This window comes from Hetaerina americana, unplaced genomic scaffold (assembly GCF_022747635.1).
Source record: "Hetaerina americana unplaced genomic scaffold, ioHetAmer1.1.p SCAF_4, whole genome shotgun sequence".
NCBI lineage: Eukaryota > Metazoa > Arthropoda > Insecta > Odonata > Calopterygidae > Hetaerina > Hetaerina americana.
In genome coordinates this window covers 86,856,708-86,877,272 of record NW_027286985.1, presented here as the reverse complement: position 1 = coordinate 86,877,272, position 20,565 = coordinate 86,856,708, and the positions used below count along the sequence as shown (strand labels likewise).

Here is a 20,565-nt window from a genome sequence, read left to right as displayed (position 1 = left end):
GCGTGATTCAATAAATCAGAAATTGCCCATGAATAGAAGATTCTGAAATCTCACATTACCATACTTATAGATAGTCAATAAATACACTAATAAGAATATCCTTGAGGAAAAAAAACATTCATCTGATTCAATTCATTAATCATGAATAATTTAATACCTTGATTCCATTTAAGTAATAACTAAACTCACAAAATAACTAAAAAATTTAACGAATAACAGTTAAAACTGCACGATATAACTTCTTTACTATATATAGCTATCTCTGAGGAAAATATATTTATTGATCGTACTTGCACAAACGCTTAAAATTCTTCAAAATACTCTCCCCCTGCATAAATACCCTTGCGGAGACGTGTCTGCCACGCCTGGAAGGCACCCTGAAACTCCTTGACCGAATGTCTCTCAGGAAAGTTGTAACATGCTTTGGATGTTTCCTATGGTCTCCCGATGCTTTCCTTTCAGCTCTCTCTTCAGTTGGGGAAACAAAAAATAGTCACACAGAGCCAAGTAAGGACTGTAAAGGGGCTGGGGGACCACCGGTGCTCCGGGCCAAGAAGTTGACAACAATGAAGGACATATGGCTAGGGGCAATGTCATGGTGTAGCATGACCGTGTCTTTGATGTCAGCCCTCACGTGCACGACCCAGGGTTTTAATCTCTTGAGCACCTCTAGGTAAAAGACTGTGTTAACAGTTTCTCCCTGCTGTACAAACTCAAATGGTTGATTCCACGGATGTCGAAGAAAACAAAGAGCATCATTTTGATACAAGACTTGTTCGATCATGCTTTCTTTGGTCGGGGGATGATTTTGTGTGCCACTCGCTGCTCTACCTTTCCGATTCTGGGTCGTACTCAAACATCCAGGATTCATCTCCGGTAGCCGGAGACGAATCCTGGATGTTTGAGTACGACCCAAGACAAGATGTTTGAGTACGACAGAGGTAAGAAAGTTCGTCTCATTTTGAATTAAATCAAACAATTCTTGACAGTGCTAATCTAAAAGTTCTTTCTGGTCTTCCATCAACACTTCCAGCACAAGCTTCACGCAGACTTTGTACATTTCCAGGTCCTTGGTCACTACCCCATGTACCGCAAATGTGGACATGTGTAGGGTGTCAGCAATTTGCTGGATGCTCAATCAACGGTCGGAATGAAAAACTTTGCTCACACAATTTATGTTGGTTCTGGCCGTTGTTGGGCATCCAGAGCGGGGTTCGTAAGTGACCTTCTCCTGGAATGCCTTGTGCCAAATTATGGACTGTGACCTTGAAATTCAGTTGTCCTATTTCAGCATCTGGAATGTTTGGTTCTTTCCAAGCTGCACGCAAAACTTGATGGTGTATTGCTGCTCAAGCTAATGTGCCCTGTTACCAAGTCGAAAAACACACTTCAGGCAGAAGCATGTCTTTCCGCTAAGACTGCTTGGAGAAAACTAGGATTGGCTGCGTTGAAAGGGCAGACACCCACCACATTTCATAACCAGTTTTACTGCGCTGCCATTGATCATTGCATCACAATAAAATCATGCGAATTACTTTCATGATGGATCATGCACCGTCATTGAAGCAGCCAGCATTTAGAATTCATTGCATTGATGATGATTTTTCAAACAATTTTTGAAGGATTTTAAGTACTTGCAAATTTTAGGACCTGGTGGTATTTCCTTGAAGTTTCCTGACTTTCCAAGACAAAGTAATCAGTTTCCTCAGTGTGTGTGTGTGTGTTTGCGAAGAAATTCAAATGTGAAATATCAGGGCTTTCTTAAAAGTTTGAATTTCACAAAATCAAGAGTTCTCAATGGTATTTAAGGTTTTAATTAAAGTATTTTTTACTATCAGTCGGTATCATATAATGAATAGGAATCAGAATCAACAGAGGAAGCAGCAGTCTTTTTTCCACCAAAGTAAATTAACTCCTTAAGAAAACCCCATTAGCCACCAATGAGTATAGCCTCATTTCATTAGTATAATATGACAGAAAGGAATCCAGGAGGGCTGTCCCAGCTACAATGAAATGTATGCAAACCTTGAGAAGCAGCGCGAGACATCAAAGAGGCCAATAGGGGCATAATGGAAGTCACACTTGAGCACTAACAACATAAGTTTACCTATTTTGAAGTCCATTGGCAGCAGTTAGCCACAAAAATAAAACATGAAAGTGCCTAGCCATCTTAAAATAAGCCCCCATTTAATCTTATATATAATAAAAATGTACATGACCAAAATATTGTGATAACTTCGTAGAATAATCAGCCATCACTCAATGATTGATGAATGATAATCAATGCATTCAAGATTTTTCTTTTATCACTCAGAATCTTTCAAAAATAAACAAATGTGCAAATATATACTATTATTCACACAGCCCCTTTTGTTTGTGGGTAAAAAAGCCATCCTCCAATCTACCCTATCACGACCAATGCATAAAGCCAATCGGCAAGACATGAATAATTCGAAGCCCAGATAATGCACACTTGGATAATCAAGACTTAACTATGTTCATAAATGTATAGAGAGTATAACCGTCATAATTTGACATTGGGCAAAGAAACATTTGTTGCAGTATTCATTATGTTTTAAGCTAAGTAATATTCTGATAATTTTTGTTTGGAGTGATAATACTTTTTTTCATTGGGGGAATCAACTCTAATATTACATTGTGACTCATATGACTTCAAAAAAATGCATAATATGCACTCTAAAGTATAGGCACATATACACATGCATATACACTAATGGGTGTGGAGAAGAATGGAGAAGGTAAAATGGACAGAGAAGAAAACAAACAAGGAAGTACTTGGTATCATGGGCGAAGAGAGGTGTTTTTTGGGAGCAATCTTATGGAGGCAGGAAAAGTGGATGAAGGGGGTATTGACCGGCAGCGGGATGTTGAAGACTGTAATTGATGGGAGAATGTTAGGCAAACGAGGAAAGGGAAGGAACAGGATAGGGATGTTGGACAGGATGAAAGGAGGAAGAAAGTACTCAGAGCTGAAGAGGGACCTGATGTTAAGTAGGATGTCGTGTTTTGCTAGGGGTCACAAATTATTTAATTAGTAATTATGTCCATCCAAAAACCTACCTTAACCAGTAGATTACCTAATAATAATATACACATATATATACACATACACACATATATATTTTTTAGGAATACCTTGAGTTTAGTCCCAACACCATCTGTTCCCGAGACCAACAGAGGATCCTTGTATGAAGCTGCTTTCACATCAAAGAGGCCACCAAAACCCCCTATTGAGCCAACACTTCCTGGCCGATGGGTGAGTTTAATTGCAGGCTTTATAGTGTTGACCAATGTGTCCCCTGCGACAATGTCCACACCACTCGCTTTATAAGTCAATTTGCCCCCCTCCAGGATGGCTCTGTTGGCATGAATTTTAGACACAGAAACATTAGAATATTCTTGTAATCAAAGTAACCTTTATTTCACAATTTGTCTATGAACTTCTTTCCCTTTTGAACTGACCACATTTATGATAAAGTTCATTCAAATCTCAACATAAACAAAGACTCTCCTTTTGAACATTTTGCAGTTGAAATGAAAATCTCACCATGCAAGAATTTTTTCCAATTGGTAGAAATTATTATTCCTATAAATTTTTTTGCCATAGTTTAAAAATTTCTTTGCTCCTAATTTGCAGGGGCAAAAAAAGAAATGTATGCAATGGGATTTATTTGCATGAATGAAAAAGTCATGCACATCAATAATAAAAGTATTTATAATTGAAGTATTTAAAGTCAAATCATGAAGATGAGAATGGCCACGCACAATCTGTGGGCTAAATGCTACTCATCATTGGTGAAAGAGGATTGGGTAAGAAACTTGCACATGCATTGATCAGAAACATTATTATACAAAACAGCTAACTTATCCTTGAATATTAATCCTGTCAGATCACATGAACTAATTGGCCTGTTAATTCATGTAGAAGCATGAATATGAAACTTTTTTCTGAATAAAATCTTGATTTTTATTGTTAAATTTTCAATTTGCTTTAAGTTGCAACATTATTTTCTAGCTTTTTAATTAAATGATTAACATAATGAAAATTGTTTATAACTTTGGCTAATAACGGAACATTTACTCAAAGAGGGCATAGCTACCTTAATTTGAATCATGACTGTAGATTCAGGCTCGATTCAAAGGAGAATTAATGATTTACAGATCTCAACTTCAGGATTTATAAATTTACAATTTATAGCCTACATGCATATTGGGAACCAAATGGAAGACAGACTGGAAGTGACCCATCCAACAAGAGATTTCTATGTAACGGTTGAGAGCTGACCTTGCAATACTTTTGTGAGCTATATCCGCTCGGAACTGGGCACCATCAAAAATGATACGAGAGCAAGCGGCATGTGCCCTGGCAGCTGAAAGAGCCAGGTCAGCAGCAAGTGCCACAGCAATGAGGACCCGTCCACCATTTGTGACGAAGGCAGGGGCACCATCTCCTGTACTCTGGATGGCAGTCCCACTATGAAATACAATGTGGTCTGGTAGAAGACTGACTTCATCCAATCCTGAAAGCAATAGATTATCATAAATTATATGAAAGTCCATCATTATTAATTATTACCAAAAAGGTATTTTTTTAAAGTGCTATGGATATCATCTAGTAACAAAGTTACATTTTTTCCAAGGGTTAACCTAAACACATCTCAAATAAGCTTCATAAAATATATATAGGGGCCATGGTTTGATTTATATTGATAAAAATATGCATATGAATATAAAAGAAGTCGGGCATAATGAATAACTGATTGAAAGACTTTTCCACTTGATAAAATTTTTATTTTACAACCGGGTTTCGATGTATTACATCATCATCAGGTTAATGATGATGTAATACATCAAAACCCGGTCGTAAAATAAAAATTTTACCAAGTGGAAAAGTGCTTCAATCAGTTATTCATTCCAGTGGAATTATTATTTGTTCCAGCAGTTTTACTGGTGATACATGGAATATATGATAAATATTACCATTATCAGTTTTCTGCACAATACACACGTATATTTCACTTGTGGACAAAATATTCTTTTTGACATCTTAGTTATCATCAAATAATCATTCAATACTCTCAAAAATCTGGGGAATCCAATGCTGAGGGAGAAAGAGTACAGAGGGTTAATTGCAGTGGAATTCCTTTTTTGAAAAAGCAAAATCACTTGACTATCTGTGTAAGACAACAGTGAAATAAAATAATAAAAAAGGTTTATTCCTTAAAAATGAAATTTTTCATGATTAAACTTATAAGAATCAATAAAAGTGACTTTCTTCAAGGTTTGTAATACAGTGGAATCCTGATATAAAAAGAATGTTGATGATATATCAGCAATGCAAATGGTAAAGATTATTGCTCTGAGATTTACATGTGAAGCAAATTTGTAACCAGTTTTCTTTTAGCAATAAGAGCGATTCAGCATCTGCATAAAAATAGATACAATAAAACTGCATAAATATATTACCCTTAAGTATAAACATATTTAAAGAAATATGTGTTTGCAGTATTTATAAAAAGTAAATGAAACAGGTCTGTATAAATAGCTTTCTGGATAATGTGACACCAGGAGGTGGATGGCATGGAGGATCAATGCAACAATTCAGGAAAAGATGTTCTGTGAACCACCTTTGGGTTTAGATATACTTTTCCAAATGAAAAGAGGTTATCAAACTGGATGAACAAAATATTTCAATTCAATGTCTGTAATATTTGAACTTCATCCATCAGATAATGGTGCTTGAGAGTATTCAGATTTGGCACCAGGCAGCAGTTTTGGAAGAAACTTCAGCCCATGATTGGGATCTGAGAAATTGAAATTTTATAATCTTATGCTTCTAAGTTGCTTGCATGGGTTTATAAAATCTATGCTTTGTTTGGACATTAATAAAAGTTTTCTGTTAATTTTTATAATCAGTAAGATGACAAACATAGGCAGTTGATAAATTTGCATCACATATGTGATTACAAATATGCCATGACAAAATGACAGGTTAAAATCAAAGTTAAAAAAGAAAAACTAATCAATTCTAACAATTTTTGGATTGATAGATAACATTCTCAAACCATTCCAAAAATTATGTTGAACCTCTCGCCAATGACATGCCATACTCATGGCATAAAAATTGTGCAATCCCTGAGATCAACTGCTAAAGAAATTTGATACTTATTATTACAAAAGGACAACGCAAGCTATGAAAAGTATAATGAAGCCATAAAAATGTACAGCTAATCATTAATAGTTTCCCAGTTGATATCCTTATACTCATGATGTAAAATACTCACATAAATGGTTATATCATCCTGAAAGTCACACAAATTACCTAACAAGTGGTTACTAAGTTGCCAACTGCTAATAATGGGAACTGGAGTGATTTTTTCAGGATTGTGAGTTATCATTCTATTGATACTCTGCGGAGTATACATTTCTCATCTGAATGACAATAATGAAACAAACTTCACCCTTTATGGCTGAATCAAACTATGTTTAACTTTTCAGTTGAAGTTTTGCATGCATCAATCATTCATTTCCTATTTTTGGCTAACTGCCAACATCATTACTCCTACAAATATTGAATAAAGAATGAAATACACGGTGCTAAGTCTCTTAACAGTCATTTGAAAATGTACTAGCAAAATTAGGCAGCAAAATTTTATTACTACTCTTGATTCACAAAATTTTACCTGTGATAACATTCCCTTTTGTTGACGATTCTGGGTAACCCTTGCTAGCCATGACGACCCCCACAGCAAAGATTCCTTCCTTCCACTTAAGATTCTGTTTCTCCAATTGTCCTTTACTACAGTCCTGTTACAATGAGAGTAGATTCATCTAAGTTTTTTTCTATTAATAAAATTAATATTAAGAGATGAAATATGATTTCTTTTCAGCTTTTATCACTTAATTACAATGAAAGTAATCTACAACACTGCAGCATCATTAACACATCATTAAATGACCATAACAACATAAACATAAAGATGGAAAGATTCAAAGTTTTTTCTTCACATGTAAACAATCATGTATCATACAGATGGGAATACCAGCCAATGTTATGCTCAAAAACTTTGCTAATGACAACACTTGATTTCAATTCATTTTATGCAAAATGACAAGATACTTTTTTAACAACTCACCAGCATTACTTCATACAAGTCAGATTCCAAGAGAGGAAGAATAACTTGAGTCTCAGGATCTCCAAAGCGACAGTTGAACTCAAGGGTTCTTGGGCCATCTTTGGTCAGCATCATTCCGGCATAAAGAACACCTATCCCACACAAGAACATGCATTACTGCTCACAAGAATTTGAACAGATATGAAACTAAACAAACCCAAAATATTTTGCAAAAACAGTTCATTGATGCATACATTCACATAGCTAAATTATGAGAAAATTATGCAGAAAGACATATAAAATGTTAAATTTACAAAATAGAAAAAAACAACACAATACCTCTAACATACTACCGATTAATTTTATATATTTTGACATCATAATACTAAATATGTACATACTAACATATCGTATAAGAGTTAATTTAAGTTTATACTCAATGGAAACAAACTTTGGAGTACCTGTGTACCATTGAACTTCTTTCCACACATGGTTACCCCGTGTTAAAATTTGGCCATGATAATTTTGCTCAACTACAAAAATACTTAGTGTTATATTTTTAATTATAATGTTCACATGACCAATGTAATAGTGCCAACATCAGTTTATCACTAATAAAAAATAACATATGGATGGCAAAGTAGTTCACTATTTTGCCCTTTACTTTTAGATAACTGGTTGCCATTATTTTAAGTTTCAACATAAATCAGCACTATTATCAGAAAGGCAACTTCAGCCATGGTAAGGCAATTTACAGGCCTAAGATTTTTAAATACTGCTTATCATTGTAAAACTATTTGAAAAAATGTGTCTTCCTGACTCTATGGTCTACATGAGTACTTGATGGGGTTTAATGTTGTCGAAAAAGTATTTTTTTAAATGGTGACAAAGCTTAACGACAACTTGACTAATAGCAGAAGCATTAACAACTTTATTCCATATCTGGAATTCTTTGGTGAGTGCAACAATTACTTTCTTAGCTTTTAATATGAGAGGAGATTCTATTCTTACCTGTGAAAGGTATTTTTTCTTTCACAAGCCCATCAGCAGCTCTCTGAAGTACTTCTCTCCTCACTTCATCCAATTCTTTCTTGCTGATAATGGGGCAAGGGCAATATGCACCCATACCTCCAGTGTTTGGCCCTTGGTCATTGTCCTTCAGTCTCTTGTGATCCTGAGCTGGAAGCATGACCCTAACTGTGCCACCCGACACAAAAGCAAGGACCTACAAAATATCAAAATGGTAAATCAGCCAACATTAACATAAATCCTGGATTCTGGATAAAGCCCAACTCACTTGCATTACAGTTTTTACTTATTTCAGAATTTTCATAAGAAAAATATAATAAAACTGATAAATGTACGGGAAATCTTAACTTTTTCATAAATATATTCTACGTAGGTGTTACATTATTAATACTGTATTAGAAAACCTGGTATATTTTTATTTCTCAGTATTATCTATGTTGCACCCAAAATAAATAGCAAAAAATTGCAAAATAAAGATACATTGCTAAATGAGGCTGTGAAAATAAAATTTGAGACCTCATGTGCCTCATGAATATTACCTTTTAATAACCAAATGAGCTTAGGCACATTTGCACTAAAAAATTCTATACATAGAATGTGATGCTTGCCTGTATCACCCTAACTCATCAGTAATAACAGTAGGAGGTTACAAACTTGACTTTTGCTTAATTTTAAGTATTCAAGTCCCTTAAGTAATTCAAAAAGGTCCACACAGCTTGACTCCAAGAATTAATTTCATTTCTGGAAAATAACAATGAGGGAGTCCAGTCCTTAAAAAAACCTTAACAGAAAAGGCATCTCTGGTGAAATATCAGACTGTCTGGTAAATAAACCACTGTGCTAATGTGCACCAAATGACAATTTTCTAAGAAACTAGCAAGTTTTTTTTTCAAGAATTCAAGCAAGCATAGACATTATTTTCACTAAATTGAGTTTCCCTTAATGTGGGTATTTTAATGCATTTTTACATAGTACTAGGGACAGTCAAATGAAAACTGAGCACCCACTACAACATGACCATGGGTCCAAACGGACCATTATGGACCATGAATTGTTACTATGAAATTCTCCTCCCACATTGATGGCAGTATCGATACGTAACAACAGTGTTGCCACCTTCCACATGGACTGTGCGTTATGGTGGGTTCGGTTTTCATTTGACACCCCTCATACTTTTGATGCAACAGAAAACATCTACACCAAATGATGGAATCAGCTATGCAATAATTTTTCATCAAATGATTCCATCCATGTCAATACATGCATGCGCTAGGTGGGTAATATAAAGGAGTTGCTGAAGTAAGCAATCATTACTGAAACTTCTTCTCCTTGTAGAAGCTCTTCCACAACCACTGTCTCTCCTGCAGTGCCATACTTCCTGTCAGTGGCTATAGCATCAACCGCTTCACAAGCCTCCTCTTTGGTGCGAGCAACCACAACTCCCTTTCCTGCAGCCAAACCACTTGCTTTCACCACAAGTGCTGGATATGGTGCACTACAAAATAAATTACTTCAACTGAATTAAAAATTGCTACAGTTTGACAAGTAACCAAACAAAAATCATTTCCCTCATGCCATAATGCACACACTGCATGTGCGAGGTATGCCATCTATTCAAGAAGCCAAATAATCAAAGTCTAAAAATAGAATAGAAAGACACTAAAAGAGGTACATGTGCATCACAAGTAATTTGAGGGAATGCAACAGGAAGAAAAAAACCACGCAATTGTGGTTCATTTGCCCTACCTTTTAAATTACATTGCATGCCCCTTTCTAAATTATTATAATATGATGCAAGTCTTACCTAAATATACATTATTTCATCATGATCAAATCAGATAATGCATCTCAAAACTCTCCACTCCAAACTCATTATGACATTGATCTTACAGCAGATTCTGATATGCTGCAAGCATATTATTATTATTATTATTATTACTTTTTATTTGCCCAGAGATCACAATACAAAAATACCAGGTGGGTGAAGTATGTACATGATATAAGGCACGTCAATGAGGAGCAAAGACACAGGCTCAGTTAAGATACATAAAAGAATAGATGCTCATAGTTACATAAGTGTTTGGTACAAACCCATGAACATCGGCTGTAACATGCACATACAATATCAAATTCAGAAAAATCATTGATCACAAACATGAATCAGACCATTACCATTGCAAGAAACTAAAACTATGAACTTACTGGTCGGGAATATTGTTGAGATATTCATCAACCGAGTAAAACATATTGCGTTGTAGATATCTTTTTAGTTTATGCCTGAATACGGCAGTTCCCTGTGTATCCTTGATACTTTTGGGTAGTTTGTTAAATAATCTGATGCCCATTTCATTGGGTCCTAATTTCAATGCTTTAGTTCTTATATTCCCATAATGGAAGTCATTCCTGCCTCTGGTGTAATGATGATGATAGGCAGAGTTAAGAGAATAGTTGCCGATGTTATTTTTTATATATAGAATTAAAAACATAATGTAGATGCATGGGAGTGGTAGCAAATTTAATTCATGGAAAATAGGCCTTGATGGAGCATTGTAAGGTTTCCTGGCGATGATTCTAATAGCTTTCTTTTGCATTTTAAAGATGTTTTGAGAAATAGCAGCTGATCCCCATAATATTATACTGTAGGTTATATTTGAGTAAATTTCCCCATAGTACAAATTGAGTAGTACAGTTTTACTTGTAGTTTCATACAGGTGTCTTAATAAGTAGCAAGTTGAACTGAGCTTGTGTTGGAGGGCTTTTACATGAGTATCCCAAGAAATATTTGCACATAGAGAAATACCTAGAAATTTGCATTCTGTCACACGCTCAATTGATAGGTCATTGATTTTTACCAGCAGATCATCTGATATGTTCTTATTGTGTGTAAAGTTTACTATTTTACTTTTATTTACATTTAAGTCTAGAAGGTTGTCTGTACACCACTTGTTTATAGCAAGTGTGACAGACTTAGCTTTTTCCACAAGGCTGGGATATGTTTGTGTTGATATTATTATATTAGTGTCGTCAGCGTACAACACTGGTATTATTCCATCATTATTTGGTAAGCAGTTAGGTAGGTCATTGATGTAAATCAGAAAGAGGAGTGGCCCAAGGGTTGAGCCTTGTGGAACACCTTTGTTAACTTGGTATGCTTCGGATGAATATTTTGACCCATCAACTGATAACACTACTTTTTGAGTGCGATTATGAATATAGGACTTCATCCAGTTTAAAGGACTTCCTCTAATTCCTATTCTATTGAGTTTAATTAGTAGTCTATTGTGGTTTACATTATCAAAAGCCTTTGACAAGTCAAAAAACTTTCATAACTTTCTAACACTGTTGCCACAAGAAATTCTGAGAAAAATATTTTTATAATACAATCTTGAACTAAAGGAATTATTCAAACTCAAAAGAGTCAAAGATATGTTTTCCATTTTGTGAGAGGGTAAAGTTTCAGAATCCTAACACCAACTGAGTTCATAAGAACATTTTGTGAGCTATCATTCATAATTAGCATTAATTTCTTTACTTAAGGGAACATTCATCAAATTAAGTCTTACACCCTTAAATTAAGTATTCAATAAAATTATCAAGAGTTGCATTTGTAAACAAAATATTGATTGCCTTATTTGCAGTTATAGTTTGGTTTATAAGAAGCACTATTACAAAACTTTAAATGCTACCTTTATATTGAAATTAAATTTGAAACACTTCGCTCTTCCACATAAAAAACATTTATTTATGACCTAGGTTTCATTATGGTATAACATATACCATAACGAAACATAGGTTGTAAATAAATGTTTTTTATGTGGAAAAGTGAAGTGTTTCAAATTTAATTTCAATATGAAGAATTTCCACCACGTGACGCCAGAAACTGTTTTATTTGCTACCTTTATATTTTTGAAGGTTAAAATTAAGATCACACAATATTTATAGGCAGACATGCATTGCACTGTAATTAGTTTTTTGTAAGTTCTTTTAGCTTTCCACTGTTTCATAGTACTGTTATCATTTAAAGGTAAGCAAATAGATGAAAAGTAATTAATGATATTTTTGAGATGTGTAACCAATTTGTTTCAAGATCTTACATGCACAAAACAATTTCTGAAAGAGGAACCCTTCGCGACAGTTTTACTCATACCAATAAACGGAAATGAATGCATTCTATTGTTTCAGGCTTCACTTCGTGGAAGTATTTAATATCCATTACTAAAAAGAAAGGAAGACTAATACTTTTCCACAGAAATCTGTGGAAAAGTACGAGTCTTCCTTTCTTTTTAGTAATGGAAATGAATGTGTTTTACAGTGTGTGGAATCCAATCAGTTTCATACTTGAATTTAGAGATGCTATTCAAAAGTCACACAGATACATACAATTATGTTCATAAAACCTTCATCCATAACAATATAGCTTTGAAGCCCTTTAGCTTTTGTGTATTTTGCTTCACGCTGTAAGTGGTTAACAAATGTAACAAAGACTTGTGCAAAAATTGGTGGTTTAACTGTACAATTTGATATTACTGGGTTTACACCTTTGATTGCAGATCATTCACGCCATTTTACCTCAAAATAAATTTCTTGGCATCAGATGCAGATTGGAATGATTTCCACCTCGCAGTTGGGATTTCATGTCTATCCATAAATGCTTTGGACCAATTTTTATCTGCTTCTATTTGAGCGGCTGCCTTCTTAGGACCAAAGCAGTTGAGCCCAAACTCAGACAAAACATCGACCAATCCATTTGCCAGAGGATCTTCAGGCCCGACCACAACCAGGCTTATGTTATTCTTCTTGCTCCACTCACCAATGGCCTGAATTAGTATCATACAGACAAGCACAAATTTATCAATATTATTTTCAATCTGCAGGGACAGTCCAGTAGTGACAACCTGGCTGATATCAAGCAGGCTACTCCACAGGTGGGTCTTGTGGGAGGGAATAAGGTTCTAATGCTTACTCAAGATGGTAGATATGCACAAATAGCAATTTATATTGCTAAGAGAATGATGACATGGGAAGGACAAGGGAGGGTAGATTCTTCACCTGAGGAGGTGAGCTTGCTGATGTGTGTTCATGTGCCCATGAAATACTCTCCCCAAATGGGTAGTGTTTAATACTTGAACTTGTCAAAACCAAAATTAGCAACATCTAACTAACGCATATCCCTCAAAACTTCCCCCTTCTCCTGCAATCTTTATTCACCCTTTTGAGCATCATTGCCACCCAGGTTATCTCAACAGGACTGTAAAAAATACAAACAGAACCAAAAAAAAAATTTTACATCAATATTATTTCTTAAGGAGTATAGCACTTCTAAGTACTGTTTATCATAAAAGCCATTCACAACCCACTTAATCAACAGAACCACAGGCCCTCTATCTCTTTTACCATCTTCAATACCTATTATTTTCTTCCTCCCATCTAACCAAAAATTCCCTTTCTTATCTGTGTTGATTAACCAAGATTCATTCAATTTCTCCCAAAAATTTTCTCTTTCCCCTGCCATCCTAAGCAACTTTCACATGCTTCTTTGTTTGTTATCCTTTCTTTCCATTTTAATTTTGTCTTTTCTATCCATAATCATGTTTCACAAGTCTCCATGTGATGTCTAGCCTCTTTTTCTAATGAACATGTTTAAGAAAAATACAATGATATATTCCACGACAAAGATTTATCCTCTCTTTTCTTTACATATTTACTTATGCCAACCTTCACTTAGGTAAATACTCTTCCGTTAACAGTTTCACCAACTATGCCGGCCCAGGTGGCAGCAGGGTAACGTCCTTGTCTTCCAACCTAGAGGTTGTGGGTTTGATTCCCGCCTAGGTGGTTTTTCCCCCACCTAGGGCTTGGGTGTATGTAATTGTTAAATTGTTATATAAATGTTCAAAGTCTAATGTAAAGGTCGAAGTGCTTTTTCCAGACTGATGCAACATAAATATATAAAATAAATAATTGAAATTGAAAACCAAGTGAAACCAAAAACTTTTATTAAAATAAATGATTTATATCTTTACCCTTTGATTAGCTTCACTTTCCTATTTCTTCATAGTCTCATTTGTTTATTTTGCTAGAAATTATTTTTATCTAATTTTCCATACTGATTATCTCACTAAAAACTATCTCAGGGGAAAAGCATATTTCATCCATTCTTAACCATATCATCATGTACTTTAGCAATTTTCTCCATGGAATTTTCACCTGGTTTCCTCTAAAGAATAAAACATGAAACACAATTAACTAAAATTTAAGTATACAACCTTGATCAAAAAGTTCCCGGAATAACCACCGTGTGGCGCTCCCATCGTTCCGATTTGAGTTCTGTTTTTTTGTTAAATTGGTACATCTGTTGTTGAGATTCCCTTTAAATCTTAGTGTCATAACTTGACATTTGCAAAAGTTACGTAGCCAAGAGTACATCTATCTCTGTGTGTGTTGGCGATTTTTTACAATTGCAGAAATGGATTTAAATTTGCAACAACGAACTTGTATTAAATTTTGCGTAAAAAACGGATTTAGTGGCGCACGGACGTTGGAAATGTTGGAAAAGTGTTTCGGCAACGATTCTCTAAAAAAACGGTCGTTTACCAGTGGCACGAGCGGTTCAGAAGTGGTCGTGAGTCAATCGAAGATGATGAACGCAGTGGCAGACCATCGACATCGAAAGTCGGTGAAAAAATTGATAAAGTAAAAGAAATGTTGGTCAATAACCGCAAATTAACCATCAGAGAAATAGCGGAGGACTTGAACATTGCCTATGGATCCGCCCAAGACATTGTGGTTAATGATTTGGGTTTCCGTCGTGTAGCAGCAAAGTTGGTGCCAAAAGACCTCAATTTCATGCAAAAAAGAGACCGTGTTGACGTCGCAAAAGACATGATTTGCGAGGCTGAATCCGATCCCACATTCATCAAAAGGATCATTACTGGAGACGAGACGTGGGTTTATGAGTACGACACGCAATCCAGACATCAGGCAAGTGAATGGCGTTCACCAAATGAGCCGAGACCAAAAAAACCACGTCGTTTTCAGTCAAAAAAGAAGGCAATGCGGACGGTTTTCATGGATTACAACGGTGTAGTGCATCATGAATTTTTGCCAGAAGGCCAGACAGTAAACAAAGAGTATTATTTGGGCGTTATGAGACGTTTGCGTGAAGCAATTCGCCGAAAGAGACCAGAAATGTGGGCAGAAAACTCGTGGATTTTGCACCATGATAACGCACCGTCGCACAGTGCTATCATTATTCGTAATTTTTTGACGAAAAATGCAACAAATACCATCCAACAGCCACCGAATTCACCTGATTTGGCTCCCTGTGACTTCTTTCTGTTCAATCGAGTTAAAAAACCATTACGGGGAACGCGTTTTAGCAGCCGAGAGGAAGTAATGGAAAGATCGCAGGAAGCACTGATGGACATACCGAAAACCGAATATAAAAAATGTTTCGAGGATTGGATCAAGCGCTGGCATAAGTGTGTTGCAGTCGATGGGGATTACTTTGAAGGGGACAATATAGATTTAGATGAATAAACTTGTATTTTTAATTTTCTGAATAAATTCCGGGAAATTTTTGATCAAGGTAGTATGTCACTTATGCAAATAAGCTGACCACTACAGTATGAGGCTCGTATAATAATGACACATTTATATGATCTAACAAATTGAGAAATTAACATTTGTTAAAATTAAATTTTGGATTCAGTTTTAGCATTACATTGAAAAAGTTGAAAATGTTTCATTTTTGCTCTTTTGAGTAATTGGAGAAAACTGGGTTGTTATTAATTTTTTAATGGGTTTGCTTTAAAAAAATTTAAAACCATAATTTAGTTGGATAAATATTAAATTTGTATTAAATGCTATTTTAACAAGAAGATTACCTGGTAATTTTTTAGGTCTAGGTGGACTTTTTCCACTTTACTCATTGATGTTATTCCCACATTCCCTGGAGCAACATATACCTGCTTGACCTAGAAAGGAAAAGGCATGAATTTTAAATAGATGAAGGTTTCCTCTGGTTCATTTCCTCATGTTTGTACGCTTGTAACTTAAAAAACAGTAAAATCCTAAACATAGCTACCACTAAAAAACTTTTTCAGTATAGCATCATCAAACAGCAAGATTTATTAGTAAGTATATTTTGTGTTTTTTGCTTGACAATGACAAAACTCACTGATTATGAAGGTAAAGTAATAAGGAACAAAAATTTGAACATTACTATTTAAATATTACCTTGTTACACTAAAAGTGTTGAAATTTATGTTACACATACAAATGAAGTTACAAATAGGGAAAACATAAATAATAATACCTTGGCAGATTGAGCCAGTTTCCAGCAGAGTGCATGTTCCCTCCCACCACTTCCAATAACAAGGACATTGGCAGCCATTTCCTGACATAAACGCAAAAGAATCAGAGATATAATAATTTTTAAAGGTACTCAGAATATAATTCTCTACTTTTTAAGTTTTTCTGAAAATGATGCTAGATATTTTGAACAGTAATATGCTAAATTATTTGTCACTTTTAGTCTTGAATAGAGGTATCTTAAAAATTTTCAGGGATCAATAATAAATGGCAAACTTATTAACCATAATAGTGGCTCAAGAATAAAACTACACTAGAATTAGTAGCTTTAGGCAACTGACAGCTGAGGTCATTTGCACCATTAGAGATGGAAGCGAAAGGAGGATGGGTGGAAAGGGATCGGGATGGCACTGTGCCTAATGTACAGGCTTCCACCGAAAGGGCCCAGGATCAAATCCTGGAGACAACAGATATTTTTCAGTGGTATTCCGTCGCCTCCCATGAAAACTACAACTAGGGAGGATGGAGAGAAATCCCGCATCAGCAGTAGCCTACTCTTAATGGAAGGCACCAAGGGTCCACAGCTTAATGTCCCAACCAATGGATGGCGTACTCACTTAAAGTGCTCTCCACAAAGTATCTCATGTAAGGATTGGAACACCACTAAAGAGATCTGCCACCTCCAGGATTTGAATCTGGGCCCTCTGAGTGGGAAGCCAGTACATTAGCCACCGCGCCATCCCAATCCCCAAATAAAACTACACTTAAGTTTCAGTATACTCCTAGAAATCTCATCCGAGCCAGTGGTATGCTTGTCACCTAAATCCAAAAATATGCAATTCAATTCCCGTTCTGTAGTATACAGATTAAGCGAGAATGAGTGGTAGCAGTGTCCATTTACTATCCCACATCAGCCTAAAATAGATATCATTCTTAGGATTGGATTTAATTTACCTATATTTGCTACTTTTCAATACTCTAGGCCTTGGTCTCCAGATGTGAAAATGTTTGTCTTAGGCAAAAAATGTCCTAAATCATGGAGAATGGATACTGGACTTCCTTTCATAGTGTAAATATCACTCAAGGCCTACTTTATATATGTATCTAGTTTAATTTATTGGATATATCTATCAAGTTTTTTGGTCTCTTCATTATTTCTTTCACAAAGTGAAATTTAACGATAACACTAAGTGAGGTTATTAGATATGACTATGTGAGAAACCTCATTAAAACATAAGGGGTTTTCTATTAGTAGGTCATTTGGCAAACGATGATAATTGACTGGTCAGCAACAAGTTCACAAGCACCTTAATACTCTGTGAGTCATGGATGCACCCACATGTAGATGGGGCGAAGAAGTAATGATAACAATGACTTGAACCCTATCCTATAATAAGGATTCACGATAATATCCAGGAACCAAAACTTCTGGAACTTAAGGAAATTCATCAGAGATAAAAGACAATCATTTGACGATAAACAACTAATTTCTTGAGTTTCACCATCAGTGATGATCTCATGGAAAGATCATATTAATAATACAACCAATAAAGTGACAACTGGTATTTTTATGATAAGAAGGTTCACTTTGGTGATTTCTCTGGAATGCATAAAGCTTGTGCACTTTGCTAAAATTCTTCCCGATCTAATATATTGCATTATCATCTCTTCAACAATGTAAGAGCATTTTCTCTCAGTAGAAACAAGTCATGAAATCAAATGCAGGAGTTCCAATTTGAGAATATGGCAAACCCTTTTTCAGATCTTTGAAAATCTTACCCTTACCCTGCAATACTCTTCTTTTGTCAAGGAGGAGCACTGTTGTGTCCTAATATCTTCTCACCCATCAGCACTTTCCACCCCTATAACATTTGAATAATAGTAATGCACAACTCAAAAGTTTTAATTCCAGCCTCACCAAAAATGGCCCACATTTGAATTTTACTAAAAACTGAAAGGCATATCTGCAATGAGTAAATTCAAAAGACAATTGAAGATTCACCTCCTAGAGAATGGATTTTACGGCGCCTTGGAATATATGAACTCCTAATTTTGTGAGGCCCTCAATTCAGTAGACCAGCACTCTACCCACCAGACAACTACATCCCCAAACACCAATACTCAGGTTGATACCTACAGATGCAGGGAAAGGAACTGGCTTCCCCTAACCTGATGTGTGAATTTCACATGCTGCCGGGCTTAGTACTGGGTGAACTCTACCATCACCTACCAAACTGACCTTCGGGTTGATTACTGTGTTTATGATTAACTAGAGATGATAATGACACCTCCACCAACATTGAGATAAAGGAAAACAGCAAAGTCAGATTACTTAATGATATTACATCTTATGTGCCATGATGTGTGATTTTGTATTCAAGTAAATAACTGCAAATCACTTGTAAAATTAAAAAAAGTGAGTTACAAGCACCTCAACTGTGCCTAAAGCAGGTCATCATAGACAAAGTAAGCAGCTACTTCAGATGCTTTTCCGCAGATATGAAGCTGATCCCATTGTTCATACATACCCTAAAATTGTTTTTGATGATTGCAGTTTCATTTTTGACTCTGTGAAACCTGAAAACTCACTTCAGAAACTCAATATATTTTTACTCCAAAAAATAACTTTATACTTGAGTATCATTCTCATGTAACAAATATACACAAAATATGAAAAACCAAAAAAAGTTCAAAAGAAGTAGCTATCCTGGTATTCATCAAATTTCTGTATAAAATATTAATTTTGTGTTCTTGCGTTAGATTTTCATGCAAAAAAAATATTGACACATGATTCCCCTCATTAACTCTCCAGTTCCTTGCTCCTGAAATGCATTTATATCTTTGGACAGATTACATATTTTTGCTATACAAAATGAAAGTCATGAGTTACATCTTCTAAATTAACTCGTGTATATCTTTGGTAGTGTAGGACTTCAACCGCAGGAGAATTAAGTGGTCAGTACATATTGACAAGTAGAGAGAGATAGAATCGAGTTTTACTTAGAGAAAGATGTACTGATAATTTTACAAGGATATTAGTTCCTTTACTCAATAACTACATGACAGTAAATCAAAATATTGGCATACTCGAATGTATTTGGTGTAATATAAGGGCGATATCCAAACATGGGAAACTCTTTGTTGAACTCCATAGCAAATGTCCAGCATAGTTACGTGAATTGCTGTATTAGTCCTACGTTTAACTTCACTAAAATAAATACTGAATTCTTGGGGTCAAATTACTTTTCTGGATTGTTATTCAGAATCATCAACTTTTGGGAAATTCGTGTATAATATTAATTTCGCTCTTTTTAGGTAAGTTCTAACAAAATTGTAAAGTTGTAACAACAGGGTGGTATGAAGGGTTTTATGCACCTTCATAGTGTTCTACTCGGAAACAGTGGCTTAAATCAAAATATTTCATGTTATCTAAAACACCGGAACGTAATTAAAATGACTTCATGCCCCAATTTCCCCAACACGAGCAATTTAAATTCGTTTATCGCCATTAAAGGTTATGTAATAAAATAAAAATTCCTAAAAAGGACACTTGTGAGGCCAAATTATTCAAAAAATTGCCTTGCAGTAAAAGTACACTAAAAGGGAAACAACTATTCTTTGAACTATTCTTACAGCTAATATGTAAGCTAACTTGAAATCCTTATTGCGGGAGATTGCGAAAGGTAACTCTCTTTTATGAAGACCCTACCACAAATAAAATTAAAATGAAAACTTAAAATGTCATGAGAAATATAATAATTAATAAAATCAATGTAAAACTTACTTAAAATGTCCTTTAGTCTCAACAAAATGAGGAGTATTCTCCTTGCAGTGCAACTTCAATGCGTGAATAAGAGGGCAATGTAACTGGAAAGGGTTAAGAATTCTTTGATTGCAATCAGAGGTCATAAGGGGACACATACGCTAGTTGGGCTGATAATAGTTAGGCTAGTTGCTGCTTATAATGAGGGACCTATTGAAGAACTCGGACAGAAATTTTTTAATAAAGAAAAGTATACGTTCCGAAAAATTTGCGGTCTTTTTGAAATGGTCCGCGCACCTTTCTTCTTTTGTTCCCTAAATTTAT

General features: G+C 35.2%; 1 protein-coding gene across 2 annotated transcripts in view; it reads right to left on the bottom strand.

Moving 5' to 3' along the window:
* Window positions 1-20,516, bottom strand: part of Gart (trifunctional purine biosynthetic protein adenosine-3 Gart) — a 36,957-nt gene extending 16,441 nt beyond the window's left edge. For both annotated transcript variants that reach the window (XM_071590802.1, XM_071590803.1), the window contains exons 1-10: window positions 20,263-20,516; window positions 16,483-16,563; window positions 16,052-16,141; window positions 12,735-12,982; window positions 9,480-9,660; window positions 8,148-8,361; window positions 7,158-7,288; window positions 6,705-6,828; window positions 4,307-4,541; window positions 3,157-3,379 (exon numbers count right to left, since the gene is read on the bottom strand). In XM_071590802.1, coding sequence (XP_071446903.1) covers window positions 3,157-3,379; window positions 4,307-4,541; window positions 6,705-6,828; window positions 7,158-7,288; window positions 8,148-8,361; window positions 9,480-9,660; window positions 12,735-12,982; window positions 16,052-16,141; window positions 16,483-16,560 — 1,524 coding nt within the window. In that variant the 5' untranslated portion in view covers window positions 16,561-16,563; window positions 20,263-20,516. The remainder of the gene's footprint in view (window positions 1-3,156; window positions 3,380-4,306; window positions 4,542-6,704; window positions 6,829-7,157; window positions 7,289-8,147; window positions 8,362-9,479; window positions 9,661-12,734; window positions 12,983-16,051; window positions 16,142-16,482; window positions 16,564-20,262) is intronic.
* Window positions 20,517-20,565: the final 49 nt, after the last annotated feature.